This window comes from Capricornis sumatraensis, chromosome 2 (genome assembly GCF_032405125.1).
Source record: "Capricornis sumatraensis isolate serow.1 chromosome 2, serow.2, whole genome shotgun sequence".
Classification (NCBI taxonomy): domain Eukaryota; kingdom Metazoa; phylum Chordata; class Mammalia; order Artiodactyla; family Bovidae; genus Capricornis; species Capricornis sumatraensis.
Genome location: NC_091070.1, coordinates 89,990,687 through 90,007,420, shown reverse-complemented (window position 1 = coordinate 90,007,420; position 16,734 = coordinate 89,990,687). Strand labels below are relative to the sequence as shown.

Here is a 16,734-nt window from a genome sequence, read left to right as displayed (position 1 = left end):
CACTACTTCAAAGATGATAGACAATAGTCAATCTGCTTGGCTCTTCCATAAGCCAGGGCAACATGAAAATTTACTGAACTACATTTATCTTGTGGACCCCTTTAGAATGTGACACTGACTTTCTGCTGGGAAGACAAACAGAAAAGTCAAAGACAGTGTAAGAGCCTCTGAAGCACCGTCAGCCCTTGGGGAGGTGCTCTGACAGGTGGGCTTCCTGCCCTCTCTTGCAGCCTCCCGGCACGTCTTAAATGTCTGTGGTCCCTCTGTGTTTACCCGATGACGGGTCTCTACTTCAGCTGCATCGTCAGGGCTGCCTGCCTCTCCCCTCCGTTTTCTGTGCTCCTGCAAAGGCCATGTTGCTTTCTGAATGTTGACACTGGTTACGTGTCCAGTACTTTGCTAAGCACTTGATATGCATTATCTTGCTTTCTACAACAATCCTGGGAGGAAATAGCATTATTGTTGTTTTCCTGTTTTAAAGATAGAGGAACTGAAGCTGAAGTAACAAAGCTTACAAGTAGGGGATCTGGCATTTAACCTTAGGCCAGCCTCTCCCCTCCAAAGCTCATGAACTTGCCCATTCTCTTATTTTCCTTCTCATTTTTCATAACTGTATTTCCTCTGCTCTTTATCTCTGTATTGAATCTTTTCAGTGTGTCTCTTTTTGTTCCATTCTCTAAATTTAGAATCATTTATTTCTTCTAATTTCCACTTTCCTGTTGAACTAACCTTTGTTTTCTTTCCCTTCATTGTTGACTTTTAATAAAGTAATCACATAAAATTTAGCCTATATTATTCAGCAAGCTCATCTCTTAGGATTGTTGACTGGAAAATAATAGCCACAAAAATAAATTTTAAAACAGTTCATCTGTTCAACTATGGGAATAACCTTTTCCTCTAATTTGTAAACTATACTCAATGCTTTTATATCTCAAAAATTTTGGAGAAGAATTTCATAGGAGCTTAATTTATGGCATTGTATGTACTTGAATGTTCAATATCCATAATTATAAACTTTTTAAATCTCTAGTAAAACACTTGAGAATATTGTTGCCTTTAAAATCAGAACAATGGATTTATACTAGATATCTAAACCTTATATTTGAATCAGTCAATAGGGTGCTTTTCCCTCATGTAATTTTTACATTTTTTAAGAATTAAAAAAAATTGTAGGTATGGTCATGTTGGATATCGGAAAATGGGATAGTATTTTCAGAAAGTATATTTTGGTATTTTATTCATGCAAGTCTTTTGCAGCCTTGATGATAAAGCAACTATAGCTAAAAAGGGTTTCATCAATCTCTATTTGAATATAGATTCTATGTTGACATAGAAAGATATGATATTGGTTACTAGCAATGCAAACTCAAGGTTTTGTTTTGAAGGAAAACCAAATCATTTGGTGCATCCTCTAACTTGTATAAGTTTATTACTCAAAGTATAGGACTGAAGAAGAATATTATCAAGTGATCCCATTGGGAGATCCATTTTTTTTATTTCTATGTGTATCATAGTGTATATGTACGCATGCAGAGAAGACATTTTGGAGAGAGATACACACAACTATAATAACAATGGTTGCTTCCAAGGGATATCCTTGAGGTTGGGGGGCTGTTGAGAACAAGAGAGCCCTCCCATTTTTTCTCCATGTACTTCTATATTGCTTGTATTATTATCAATAAGCACAGGTGACTTTTGCAAAAAGAAAAAGAGATCAATAAAACAGCATTAGTTGTAATAAATCTTGCTTATATTCCAGTTCCACAACCTCCTCGATTAGAACCTCAGGAACCCAATTCTGCCACTGGCACCACAATCACAGTCTACTGGAGCATGAACAAAGAAGATGTCATTGACTCATTCCAGGTTTACTGCATGGAGGAGCCACAAGATGACCAAGAAGTAAACGGTAGGATTGCTAACACATATTCAGACGCATATGTACATTTCTACATCTTAATGTGTAGTATTTAAGCATATACCTATTAGGACTCTTTCCACAAAGCATTTGTAGCCACTCATAAAAGCAACAATGAACCAGCAATTATATAATGAAATGACATATAAGCAAAATTTGGAAATCAGGACCAAAGGAAATGAGAATGAATGAATATTATCCTAATGATGAATACTTTAACATGAATAAAGTTCCTGAATGAATACTTTTCAACATGAATATTTTAACTGAAATTCAAATTTGGCTTTGAGTCCTCAGGTCAACAAGAGCAATTGAGTGATTCTCATTTTCAGGCATGAGGTAACATACCAAAGTGTTGAAAACAAAGTTTCGATCAGAACTGAAGTCTAAAACACAAGCATAAAGTGTCCCACTTTGTAGAGGAGAAATGAGCTGTATATAGGACGCTGTCCTCCACAGTAATTTTAGTGCAAAAGCAGCATTGGATATCATGGTTGGCATTTTCTCAGATCCCCCTTTGATAAAAGCTGCAAACAAACTATAAAGGTAAATTCAGAGTTCACACTTCTCAAGGCATGAGAAGACTGTATGGTATAGTCTTCTGGTGTCCCAAATTAATGTGAAGATAGAGGTAAAAGTGCTTGGGAGGGTGAATGGATTGCATGTCTTACAGTTGAGCCTTTTGTAAACATCTCTCTGTTCAGTAAGACCTCTAATAAGTCCTAGAAGCCAGGCAGTTTGATGGATCAGAGTTGGGAGTGCTGACATTCTGTGTTGCCTGTTGAAGGTAGACCCATATTTTTGGAAATTAGATGAGCATGTGACAAGATTGACATGGCATAGGAACCAATTTGTAATAAGAAATGAATTATAACTTATTTCGCTGTTAATCAGTATTTAAGTCTTTTGGGATATCATGTGATACTTAAATTAGAAAAAGTAAGAAAGCAACCATAGGCATATTGTAAAGTTGGCTAACTTTGTCTGTAAGAACTCATATCTTATTGGGAACCTATTACCATATACCTGTCACAGCACAACAAGAAAAGTGCTCTTATTCCCACTTGCAGTTGAGAAAACGGATGTGAGATTAAATAATTTGCCCAAGACCACAAAAATTACTTGGGACCAGGTTTTAAATAAAGATCTTTCAGACTTCAAAGCTTATGTTTTTATTTGCTTGACTCTGTTTTGTTATACCACACTTCACCTCCCTGTATATCCAGTTATATCAAAGAACCTCATGGCTCTCCAAGACTCCTCTTAACAACTGTTTATTTCCTGGAGTACTTTATAAAAGTGCTTCACCTCCCCACCGTCCCCTGCCATGCCTCAAACACATACCTGTCTTGTGTCTCATTCCTTTGATGCCTTGAACTCTGCTGATGCCAGTTCAATAATCTGATGGTCTAGACTGTGATACTATGCTGTGTGTAATAGGTCCCCAATAACATATATTATGTGCTTTGTTAAAAGGAGTACCAGGCTAGATGACTTAGTCTAAAAGGATAAATCTATTGAGAATTGCAGTCCCAGGTTCTAGGCTATGGGGGAAATGTTTTTCAGTGTGTGTATGTCTTTATGATGTTATTTAAGTCAAAATTTCATCCAGAAAGTATATCTCACTGGTAAAGAGAGATGCAATTGAAGAAACCTGCTGAGTTGAAGAGTTCCTAAATTTACTTTAAAAGGGAATAATCTGGGTTTCTTAACTGGAGGGGTTTTGAAGATATGACATCCTAGAATAATATGAGAGGATACTTGGAATTATCAGAGGCTAATTTAGAAAAGAAAATAGTTCTTTTAAAATGAAAGAAATTTCAGTAAGACTGATAAGATTGGCCCAAGGGGCAGGTGTTCAGAATGTTACTGAGTAATATTTACTACTAAAATACTTAAAGTAAAATAAGTAATTTTAGGAAATGTCTTGATTGAACAAAGTTATTTCTTAGAACAGTTTATGCTCTATCAACAGGGTTTAAGTATTTCTATCAATTATGGAAATCTCTAGTTGAAAGAATTCTGGAATTCATGATAAGAAATCAAGATTTGAAACTGAAAATCATACTGAATGGTTTGCTAATCTATAAAGATGCTTTTTACCAGTGTACATTTAGGAAACATGGAATTGTCCTTATTTTATTACGTACTCCTTTAAAATATTGTCATTGCTTCTTAAGACTTTTCTTGAGAGTGTATTACTAGAATTAATGTAAATTCCATGCAATTTTAGTATTTGCTATTAAAACAAGTTACTTTAATTGCGGTATATGAAATTTGAAATCTTACTGAAGTGCTATTATGTTCTGGTAAGTGTTCACAAGTAATACTATGTCATTCTACTTATCTTTTGGAATGTTATTGCTTGAATGTTCTTAAATGCTATCTACCACTTAGTGATATCTGTAAGTGTATCAGTTTGTATTTCCCACTGAAAAATGTGTAGCTGAATTTTTCTAATAGCTATAGTTTTCAGTTAACTTAGGAAGATACCTCAGAGTTTATGATTGTGTTTTATGCTAGATTTGGTAGAAGAATACAGAGTGACCGTGAAAGAAAGCTACTGTGTTTTTGAAGATTTAGAACCTGACCGATGCTATCAAGTGTGGGTAATGGCTGTGAATTTCACAGGATGTAGCCTGCCCAGCGAAAGGGCAATCTTTAGAACAGGTAAGGAAATGGGAGGGGCTTCCCAGGTGGCTCAGTGGTAAAGAATCTGCCTGCCAGTGCAGGAGACATGGGTTCGAACCTTGGGTTGGGAAGATCCCCTGGAGAAGGAAGTGGCCATCCACTCCTGTATTCTTGCCTGGAGGATTCCATGGACAGAGGAGACTGGTGGACTATAGTGACTCACCAACTAAACAACAATAAGCAATGACAACAAAAAGGAGATGTTAAGGGGGTGTTAAGAGGCAATACTCAGTTCTTTACAGACTATTAAGATCAACCAATAAGCATTTGTTAAGCACCTGTTGCAGGCTGGGTGTTGTATGGTGCTGCATTTGCAATAGTGAATAAGACTGGGCTCCTCTTCTCAAGAAGCTCATACTCAAGTGGGGGAGATACCAAACAAAAAAATCATCGAAAATGTGTGGTAAGGGCTGTGATCCGGAAGGATATCCAAGACTGGCTGGGGCAGGGACAGGCTCAGGAATGACTTCCTAGAACTTATGCCTAAATGGACTCATTAAAGGACCAGTAGGAAGTAATATGTTAGAGGAGTGTATCCCATCTGAAGAAGACATATGAGCACAGGTGTCAAGGTAAGAAAGAGTAGGGAGTGTGCAGAATACAACTAGAATTTTGGTATTATTTCTTTGACTTAAAAACAAGGAGAAGAGGACACGAGTTAAGAAAGACTAGTACATAGAGTTCACACTTGCTAAGGTAAGAAGCTAAGGCTTTCTCATATGGGTACTAGGAGCCCCCAAAAGACTTTTCAGCAATGGTATTCAGCTGGAAATGCATTCCCATGTTGGAATCTTTTCACAGGGGCTTAAGCAGGTGTGTCATACGCCGAGTTTGCTTTGTATTTCAGATAATTGTAACTCCCTTAGGGGGAGAAATGACTCACTCCCTCTGTTTTATCCTTTCTTCCAGCCTTTTAAAACAACGTATTGAGTACCTACTGACGGCAAGGTCATGGCAGCTAACTTTTGTGTAAAAGAAGGGACAAAAATCTTCATATTCATTTGCTTGTATATGTATGAAGAAACCCTGGTAGGGTTTATAGAAGAATTTACACAAAGCTACTATTAGAAGCTGTTTGAGGATGGGTGAAAACTGGGCAGTTTGAAAGCAAAGATGAGAGGGAGACCTTTCACTATGTATATTTCTATGTATATTTTACCTTTTGGGTTTTCAACTCAGGACATATTAAAAAAAAAATTAAAATCATCCCCAAGCCCAGCGACCAGGGAAGCAGAACTGCCATAGACAGCTCCACAGCTGCCCTGGTTCTCTCCCCGCAGCCCCCTCCACCCCTGTGATCCGGGCTGAGGACTGTACCGTGTGTTGGAACTCAGCCACCATCCGATGGCGGCCCGCCAGCCCGGAGGCCACTGAGACCTACGCTTTGGAGTACTGCAGACAGCACGCTCCCGAGGGCGAGGGCCTCAGGTAAGGACGCTTCTGCGTGGGAAGAGCCTGGTATGCCAGAAACCCAGCGCAGGGCTCTTGACCAGCCTCTAAGTTTATGCTCACAGAGGGAGATATGCTTCCTAAAACCCTGCTGTGCTAATGAAGCTGTGGACTGGATTTGCAACTCTATCACTATTCATAATGAACTCTAAGTTTGTAATAAAGCACACGCTACAATGCAGAATGGTGGCTCCCTTGTAAGAAAAATGTGTGTGAATTTTAATAAGATAGAACATTCTTTGAGGTATATTTAACTTGAACCATTAGACAGGATATTGCATGTTTTCTATGCTTTTTAAGTAGTCATACAGAATAGGTACCATCTAACTCAGGAAACTAATAGTGAGCGTGTATATAATGTAAATTTGAATGTCTCCATAATATATTGGCAATAAAAAGGAACTAATTACATTTATATTATCACAGACATACTTGCCTCTTCTAGAGCATGAAAAATCTAGAGATTTTCCTGGAAAAAAGAAATGTAAAGCTCTCTCAATAAAAACTATGAAGCTAAAATTTATTAATAAAAGGCTGTGGGTCTTTGGTAAATGTTAATTTATTTACTGAGGTGGTGTTTTCTTAACCTCCAGTCTGTGGCAATAGGGAATGATGTTCGATTATGAATATTTAGATTATTATTATTTATATCCATATTTTGCTAGAGACATTTAAAAATCAGTAATTTACTGAGGTAAATTATTTTGGCAGGATATGGAACTTGGAAATAATGGTATGAAATCAGACAGCTTTTTAATAAAGTCTATTATTTAAGCTCTTGATTATCTTCCTGATCAAGCCACAGCTATTTATTTAGTTATGATGTGAGGTTTGATTCAACTGAGCAATAATTATCATTTCTTTCAAGTATGTGAGGATGAGCTTCACAAAATAATGATCAAAGGATGAATCAACGCTGAGTGGAGTGTGTAAGGGTGAGATGTAGGCATTTCAGCTGAAGTGAGAACACAGTAAACATACAAGAAACAGCGTCTCTGTTAATGTGCCAATTGCTGGAAGGCAGGACTCAATGATTAGCAAATAGCTGAGTGGTTAACTCAGAGAGAGAAACACACACACATACACAGACAGAGACAGAGAGACTTAGGAAGAGAAAGAAAGAATAGAGGAAGGAAGACAGAGTGAGACAAAGACAGAAACACAGAGAGATTATTACTGGCTTCTATTAAGCATTCACTATATACCAGGTCACTGTCCTAAATGCCTTATGTATGTTGCTTTATTTAATGCTTACATGCACTCTGAGAGCTAACAGATGATTTGAGAGCCTAGCAGCTAGTGAGTGGCAATCAGGACTCAAATCTTGTTTTGTTAGATTTCAGAATCCAAGCTGCTAACCACTGTTGAATGTCACTCATGAGAGTCCTGGACATTCTCTGCATAAAAACTCTTGATGCTGTGAGAGCATTTGATCAGAAGTGCCTGAGTCCCCAGGCAATCTCTCCCATCATTCTCCATCATCAGTGAGGAAAACCCAGTTTTTTCCAAGGCAAGACCAGACCATGAAGGAGTGCTTTGGAGTGACTCATCCCTGTTATAGCATTGGTCCTCAGCTGGCATTTGCATAAATAATACCAGCACAGTTGGGTTCTTAAATCAGCAGAAATCTGGAAACCCTGAGACCTAGTAGCCGCTTCACTAAGGGAACTGTGATGTCATCTCGTAAGTGTGGCTTCAGGGAGAAGGAAAAGGGGAGAAGGAAGGAGGGCCTTTGACATGTCAGGAGCTGTGCTAAGTCTCATCTAACCCTCTCGACAATTATCGAAGGGAGGTCATGACTTCCATTAAATGAGACTCAGGGAGGTTAAATAATTTGGCCAAGGTATTAAATGATGGAGTGAGAGTTCAGAGTCAGGATGCAAACTCAGGTTCATCTTATTTTTTCTACTAGTTCTAAAACTTGTATCATTACACAGACGGTGTTAACATACCTTAACAGCCTGACAACTTGGAGTTATTGTATATCCTTGGTTTCTTTTGTCATATGAAAAACATAGATGTGAAGAGAACCCCTTTAGTTAATGGTTTTCCTTTCTCTGGTCATTCTGAGGTTCTCAAAAAAAGTCGATTTGCTATCAACAATGAAGAATGCATTCCAAACAAATCCTTCATCAAAGCTAGAGAAATCAATGCCAGTTCCATTTCTAGGGAAAAAAATGGCCTTCCATCAATTTCATTAAGACAAAAGTTGAGCTTATTAAAACATGACTTGTCATTCATTTATCCCTTTGAGACTTTGCCAGTGGGTTCTCGTAATTTTTCTTGCCAAAGGAGAACATCTGAGAGGCTGGATAAACAGAAGTTTATAGAAGTTATGGACCAATACAAGAATCCTTTGTTATTGAATGGACCTGGTCCAACAAATTTAGAAATGAAGGGAAATTCCGCATTCTGAGCCTTGTTGATAGCTTGGGGCTGTGTTGGAGATGGAGCTCTTTTCCAGTTAGGTGTTAAAAGACCACTCAGTGCCCGGAGGTAGAATGGTATGTTCAATCCACAGCTCAAAGATGACTCTCCAGGCTCTCTGGACACCTGATGAATCTCGCAATAGATCGTTTTTAAGGCAAGCACGATTTTGTTGGCCGCAAATCACTACCCTGTTTATTTGATAAGTCACATCAGAATGCTCCCTCACGAATACAAGAAGCCTCAGCGCTTTATATTTCTGGTTGGCATCAACAAACTGTGAAATAATTCATCCTTAATTTCAGAGGCCCAGGGCTGCAAAACTCATTTATATCTTTTTTGGTTCTCCAATTTAAGAGTTCAGGAGGAAAAGAAAATTCGACTCCTTTGGAGTGGTCATGTGTCTTGTGTCTTTGCCCATCTGGTTCTTAAAACCAGCTTTAAAACATTCCTTACAATGTCTGATGGTTCAAAACTCTACTAAACATTAGCTATTTAGCAGTCATCTATATTGCCAACCTCTAGGATGTTAGCTGTAGACAGCTAGTCAGACAGTGGAACTGATAAACAAAGAATCTTAACATTTTATCACCCCTAGCTAACAAAGCAAACCGTCCCTAGTTTTCCATTTTATTAGAACCACATTCTTCACTTTGGTTTTCTGCATAGCAGTGCATAATTAGAGTTATTTTGTGTCTTGGAAAGAACAGCAAGCCAAGGATTGTCTGATCCCACTCACTTGTTGGCTCCATAAAGGGGTTATTATGTAAAGTTGCAGCCTCAGTGCTTGGGACAGTATCTGGCATATTGTAGCTACTCAATACGCATGTGTTACCTAAATGGGTATATATCATTCACATTGAATACATAATACTGACAAGAACAATAAAAGTTAGGTCAGTTTCGAGGATAATGTCATTCAAAATCGGAAAAAAGCCAATTGTGCCCACAGAGTAAAGAAGAATGGTGAATGAGTTAATTTGAGTGAATGGATACTTAATTAGGAGATAGGACTAGTCTAACTTGGAGGACTGGAAACCTTTTCATGGATCACATAGGGAAGGACACTTATAATCTTTTTTTATCCATTGGTTACATAACCCTTGCATACATTCTAGGTTCTATGCAAAACCCCTATGCTAAATCAGATGTAAAAACAAAACGCATACAAAAAACCCCATAAAAAACTGGGTAAGAACAGGAAGCTTTTCTGTGCAGCTCTTCATTACAGGTCTGTTTAATGAGTGAATGAGTAGATAAATGATGGCATTAGCCAATCTCCTTTTGTCCTTGCCAACTCCAAATCATCCCACTGACTGGAATCTATAGCAAAGAAAAGATGGAGAACTAAACAGAACTAAGAACTAAATGAATTTAGATATTTCTCACCCTCAATCCCTGAAAAGACAGACAGCCTTAAAAGCTCTCGTCTGGAGTAGGAAGAGAAATTGAAATGAAGAGGGGAAAAAAAAGGATGACTAATACGAAATTGCACATACGCACACGAGGGGCACTGATTACCCTTTAGATTAGGGAGTCTAATTTTGGTTGCCAGACAGAAACACATCCATCTTCAGACTGGCATTCACTCTCCCAGAACGATGACCTCTAGAAATTCCAAAAAGATGCTGGTCGACCTCTTAGAGGAGGTGTTTAAATGCAGTGAGCCCATTGCGCTCCCGAGCCTCCTGACGTGGTGTCTGAAACAGCCGAGCAGTTGTCTCCATGCCATCATCCTCACAGAAAACACATTTACCTACTTCGGTGTGTGGGCACTGTGGCTCCAGCCCAGCAGTCGGCCCCTGTTGGGCTCAGGGGTGGGCGGGAGTGACAATGCCTGGCTTGTGTGTGGGGGCTGAGGGGGCTCCTACTCACCCTTTCCTGTTTTTCTTTGAATGCTCTCCTCAGGTTGGGTGGGCTCAAAACACTTTCAAAAATTTTCCACCGCTCGGCTGTTTCCTCAGCTGTTCTGTCTCTCCTGTGTGGAGAGAAGTCAGCAGAACTGTGGGTGGAGGAGGGAAAACTGAGAGAAATATAGTACAGGGATTGGCCGTGTGGGCTGTGCAGAAAGAAGCTGTGTACTGAATGACCAATCTGTGAGACTCAGCACTTCCTGCTCCCCGGCCCCGGCCAAGCCGACGGGTGGAGAGACCCTCCTGGGTCACCCTCCCTGGGAGCCCCCTCAGGCTGGGCTGGGCTCCGGGGGCTGGATCTATGAGCTCCTGTTTCTCCTGCTTCCGGCTTTTGGGGTCACACGTGGTGGGGCAGAAACAGGATCGTCTGTCACAGCTGGGTGATCTAGCTGGGGACACCTGCCACTTGGTCCCTGTAAGGAAAAGTAAGGGTGAATTTCCTAATGAACTCAATGCCTGATCAGGAGATGAAGAATCCCAGCATTTGGAAAAAACAAAACAAAACAAAACGTTTTTTACTAAGCTTTCAGCTGGACAGGTGATGACTGACCACACAGTCTAGGGTGAGTGATTTGACCTTCTGCACAGCCTGTGGGTAAAGCAGGCAGTCATTCCTCCCCCATGCTTGCTTCATAGGGTGACAGGAGCACCACTGACATGACTGGGCCAAAATTCACTGAGTAATTAAGAGGGAATAGGATAACCTCCCCCCACTCCCCACAACTCCACCTCCACAGAAATTCTTGGCATTCAGCTTTTTCTAAATGAAATCTTTCTTCCCAAATGAATCTGATTTAACTTTGATCATTTAAAATTCTATACACCTCCTGTTGTATAGTAAAACCTCAGTCAATGGAAAACCAACCTCTTCTTTTTACTTTTAACTTATGATCTGTCAGTTTTCAAAACGATTCCAATTGTTCACAATGGAAGACTCAGTCATACTAAAGCCACTAAAAACAACCCTGTAAGGGCAAGAGCCAGATAATGCAGAGGTAAGGAGACTGTATCACAAAGCACAGGTTAAGAACAATACCTCAATGGAACATGCAATTTAAATATGAACTTCCTGGCAGCTAAAGTGCAAACAGAAGAGTGAGGGAGAGAGCAAGAGGGAGAAAGAAAGAGATTACATAACTCATCTGTTTTAAAAAAGGAAGCACAGCACTTCACTAAGAGAGACAATTCTAGACATTCAGTTATAAGATGAATTTTTCATGTAGATCTTTATATAAGGGCTATTGAACAAGATAATAGTGATTGTCTTTAAGAGCAGTTTTACAAAAGATGCAAAAGCATTCCCTATGTAACCATTTTTTAAACGGGCTCTGAAAGCATGATTTAAATCGCCATTCTATGCAGGTAGTTCTATGGGACCTCAGGTAACTGTCCACCTGTGTGACCTTGGAGTGGTAAAGGAGAGCTTGGAGAATCCAGAAGAATGAACAGATGTTACTAGGTTCTTGGGATTCTCTGCCTGAAATGTAAATGGTATCATTCAAACTTTGGAGGGTAACCAACTATAGAGAAAACTAAACTCTAGGATCCTTCTGCTGGAAAGAGCTCTTTGATTGACTCTCTTTGATTGTGTGAGAGATTCTAATTATAGGGAAGCCTGAGTTCCATGGGTCATCAGGATTCTGCCCTCGTGTTATGTTATGTTTAGTTAACACTGAGTCTTCAAATAAGACTCATTTATCAAATAAAAAAAAGGCCTGTTGAAAAATATTTATTTACTATGTTTAAAAAAAAAAAGTCAACATATAAAGAATTTCCTTCTTAATCCTGATTGAACCAAAAATTTTCATCTTAAACAGAAAATTCCATGTTTATGGTTAATTAAGTTTTTATAAATGGCTTCCAACAGCTGAAACTGTTTCGTTAGTTGTCCTTGAATTTCATGTTGCTTATGTTCTCATGGATTTTTCTTCTTATTCCTGTTTCTCCTTCCCACCCCTTCTCACCCTGTGCTATCTTACAATTATGTTTTTCAAACCTAAGAGATCATTAAAACAACAACAACAACAACAACTGGGATACTCGTCAGAGTTTAGATTCACAGGCCCCTCTTTAGGATTCCTATTCAGAAGGTCTAAAATGCCCAGGCAGGTATGGGAAACACTACTTTACTAGCTGGTCCCCATAGAGCCCAGCAATGTGCTCTCTTCACAGTTCACGTTAAATGGTGTTGATTGACTAGCTGAATGTTGGTGCTGCCAACCATAAGAGCCCACTGTGTTTTTAAAAAACAGTTCGTACTTAGCCATCTGTCTGCTCTGCAGTGACAGCACCATCCGTAGGCTGCTTCCAGGAGTCATGGCACTGGGTTTCTCCATGTTGTTTGTACACATGCCGCCCCCTTTTCCTGGGAGGAAATATGTTCAGATCCAGGTATTGGACATGGCAGTGCAGGGGATCACTGCTCCTCGTGGTGACCAGCCCTCAGCTTACCTTGAGCACATGTACACCTTCCATCCAACACCAATTGTTGAATTATAAAATTCCTAGAGAAGTTACTTTATAGAATTCAAACTAATGTGCATTTTGCAAACACATTTAACTAGCTTCTGAACTTGTAATATAGCTCTGAAAGTAAATTGTTTAGTTAATTTCAGATAGGTAATACATAAATATGGTACAAATTCAAAAGACATAAAAAAGAATACAGTGAAAATTGTCTCCTTTCTATCTATACTTCATTTACTCATTTCTCCTTGCCCTAGAGGCTATTACTGTTAACTGACTCGATGGACGTGAATCTGAGTGAACTCTGGGAGTTGGTAATGGACAGGGAGGCCTGGCGTGCTGCGATTCATGGGGTTGCAAAGAGTCGGACACGACTGAGCGACTGAACTGAACTGAATTGATGCATATTTATCTTTTTAGATAGTCTGTGCATATATAACAGCTATATTTTTTCAACAAATTGTAGCATACTATATATATTTCTTCCACCTTATTTTTCATATTTAAAAATATTTCTTGGTATCTCATGGCAATACGAATGGAACTGCATTGGTTTAAAACAAAACAATTTCATTGTATTCTAAGAATATAATCAATTTATTTGACTAACTGAGAGGCACTTAAGTTGTTTCCATTGTCACAAAGAGCGGAGAAAACCTTGTGCATATATCATTTCATACATGTGCAAGTATATCTGCAGGGTAAATTCCTAGAAGTATCATGATTGGTTAGAAAGTAAGGACATTTTGAGTTTTGATAGATATTAGCAAATTGTCTCCATAGACGCTGTAGCTGTTTACAGTCAGGCAAGCAGCATGTAAGAGTGTTTGGTTCTCCATACTTTTGCCTGCACAGGGTGTGATTAAACTTGATCTTTCACAGTTTGATAAGTAGAAAACGGAATCTTATTATAGTTTAATTGTGCGTTTCTATTATTGGGTTGAACGTCTTTTTGTATGTTTCAGAGCTATGTACTTCCTTTTCTATGAACTTTTCATTTCCTTTACCCATTTTTTTTCCTATTAGAGTGTAGTGTTTTTTCTTATTGATTTGTAGAAGTTCTTTGTTTTTAAAGGACATCAGTCTTCATCTATGATACAAGCTGCAATTTAAACTTTTTTTGCAATACATATTTTTTTTTAAATGTTAATACTAGTTAATACATACTTTGAAGAGGAAGTGTGGAGTAGGGAATCCAACTTAATTTTTTCTAATATGGCTATCCAGCTTTGCCAACATTTTCCTTTCTGATTTGAAATAATTCCATTATTATATATTTAAGAATTTATGTGTTTGGTGCTATTCCCAACCTTTATAAACTGTTCCACTGACCCATCTATTTATGCCCTGGTACCATGCACTCTTTATCATTATAACTTTATAATTTTAGAAGTCATGGAGATTAGGTTGCCCTTTCATGACTTCTCTTTTTTTTTGCTAGTTTATTTCTCACATGACCTTTAGAGTCAGACTGTGCTGTCCGCTCTAATCCTCTGCCCCTGATAATTCGGTATTTGTAGAGATCATGTTAAGTTGAGAGATTAATTTAGGGAGCATTGCAGTTTTTATGATTGTTGCATTTTCCTTTCCAAGAACTGATCTGCCTTTCCTTTTAGTCAGGTCTTTACTGGGCTTTCCTTCATCATCATTTTCAAAAATAGTTTTCATATAAATCCTACACACTTTTGCTATGTTTGCCACTATTCTAAATAAGGTTTTTATTTTGCTTTATCTTCTATCTAGTTATTTGTATATGAAAGATTTTGATTTTTTATATTAGATTCACATCTAGCTATTTCACTAAATTCTGAGTTTTTTAGCTGAGTTTCTTCGGTTTTCTAGATAGCAGTCATATTATCCACAAGTGATAATAATTTTACCTCCTGCTTCTCAATTTTTTTAACCTCATGTCTCTCTCTGATTTAATGGGAATGCTTTTAGTATTTTCTCATAAGCGTTAAGTCCCTAATGGTTTTCTACTTCATAAAGATCCTTTTCAGTTCTCATATGAGATATTTCTTGCTCCATTGTCTATGGATAGTTGTGGCAAACTTTTCAGTCATTCCCTGCAAAAACTAAAGAATGAAAGGGCTCAAACTAGAGAAGCCTTTGTTACATTGGGCAAACATCGGCCTTCTGGGGTCTTCCACTCATTTCCATCTGAAATAGCAAAAGAGGGACCAGTCTCATTCACATGGCAGCCCTTCAGACTTCTGAGGAGACAGTAGGTCTCCTTTGAATATTTCTCTCTGCCTTACAACTTTGGAGTTTAACAATATTCACATTCCCAGAACTTCCAATATAAAGCCTTCCCTTCCCACTGTACTGTGGTGCTTGTACAGAGGATCCCACACTTATGACCTAGAGTGACTCTTTGAGTCATATTTCTTATTGTGTTTTGGATTTTATTATTGGCCCTGAACTTCTAAAATCATCAGACTGGTCACATTGTTGATAAGACTGAAATCTCTTCTCACCTAAGCACCAATAACTCACTGGAGTTCCATGTGCTATTTAATCAATTACCTCAATTTGGATATTCTGTGGATTTTAATTCTCCTCCAGACTATGTGAAGGTCATTATAACCATGTGGATTCAGTTGCAATTATGACAAGTTTTTGGTTTTGAAATAAAAATATCATCATCTATGGAGGAGTGCCACTCTTCAGATTTCAAATTGCAAAATTTGTGAAGTTTTCATGTGGCTCAACAGTAGGGACAGCTGACATGAAAACTTTTGTGGCATTCAAGTGAGGTCAGACAGAGTAAATAGACATAGGGTTGAACCATTTGTATCTGAGCTTTTTTGCCTTCGTCTTGGTGTTTGAGCATATGATAGTAACTTATAAACAATAAAACCCTACCATATTTCATATGACTTCCATTTTCATGCCTGGTGCTTTTGTAGATTCAGTGAGGGTATGGTGCATATTTGTCATGTCTGCATGACCTGTTTGCACAGTCATCCCATATATTGGATTCTGTACCATGTAGACTTTTGTTCTTTAAATGACTAATAAGACATAGCATGTAATTGACTCTCTCTCTCTCTCTCTCTCTATATATATATATATATATATATATATATATATACATATAATTTCCTCCTTGACAGACTTCATAAAATTTAAGAACAAAACTTAACCCCAGAACAGCATCCTTGGCATTTAATAACTTCATTATCACAAAATGAAACCCTTATGTTCTATCCAGTTTCTAGAGATGAAATTTCCTCACCTAGTCCTGTCAAGCAGGGGCAGGACCTGAGCAAATGATAAATGATCAATCAATATTTATTTAATGAGTAGGTGAAGTCTGAAATTCAGTTCAGATCTGAGTGTGCTTATTGAGACAATAAGCTTGTTATAATTAATGTACACTGAAAACATATCTTCAGTCATCAGTTCAAACAAGATCAGCAATCCATTTACCCCAGAATAATGATGTAGATACTAGTTTAGAATTGTAGTTTTAGTCATAGGACCTGGTGTTTTTTTAATTAGTTGAAGCATAATTAGTTGTCAGTGGACATGTAGCTCAATTTCATCCATCCATTCTCCCCTGCATCTAAAGAGAGTACCCTCCAAGGGCCTGGTTAGGTGGTAGGTTCTGAAATTACAACCAATAAGGTTTGGGGAATTTACAGGGACCTTTCTCAGGGCCAAGTACTAAATAGCAAATACACAAATAGACCCAGGCTTCTCCCCTCTGTGGCCCCTCCTGCTGAGAAACACAAGGGGTCTCCCTGCTTTTAGACACAGGGCTGCCCTGGTCAGGGAGGAATTGTTACTCTGTACAGATTTTCTGCTTCGAAAAAGTCTAAATTAATTTGTTTTCTGGATCAGTGATACTTTTTCCTTTTCATGGTC

At 38.4% G+C, this 16,734-nt stretch overlaps 1 protein-coding gene across 1 annotated transcript in view; it reads left to right on the top strand.

The window, feature by feature from the left end:
• CMYA5 (cardiomyopathy associated 5) overlaps positions 1-16,734 on the top strand; it is a 98,535-nt gene that overhangs the window by 69,783 nt on the left and 12,018 nt on the right. Inside the window, exons 8-10 of the mRNA XM_068965538.1 lie at positions 1,760-1,909; positions 4,442-4,588; positions 5,890-6,037. Of these exons, the coding sequence (XP_068821639.1) occupies positions 1,760-1,909; positions 4,442-4,588; positions 5,890-6,037 (445 nt within the window). The remainder of the gene's footprint in view (positions 1-1,759; positions 1,910-4,441; positions 4,589-5,889; positions 6,038-16,734) is intronic.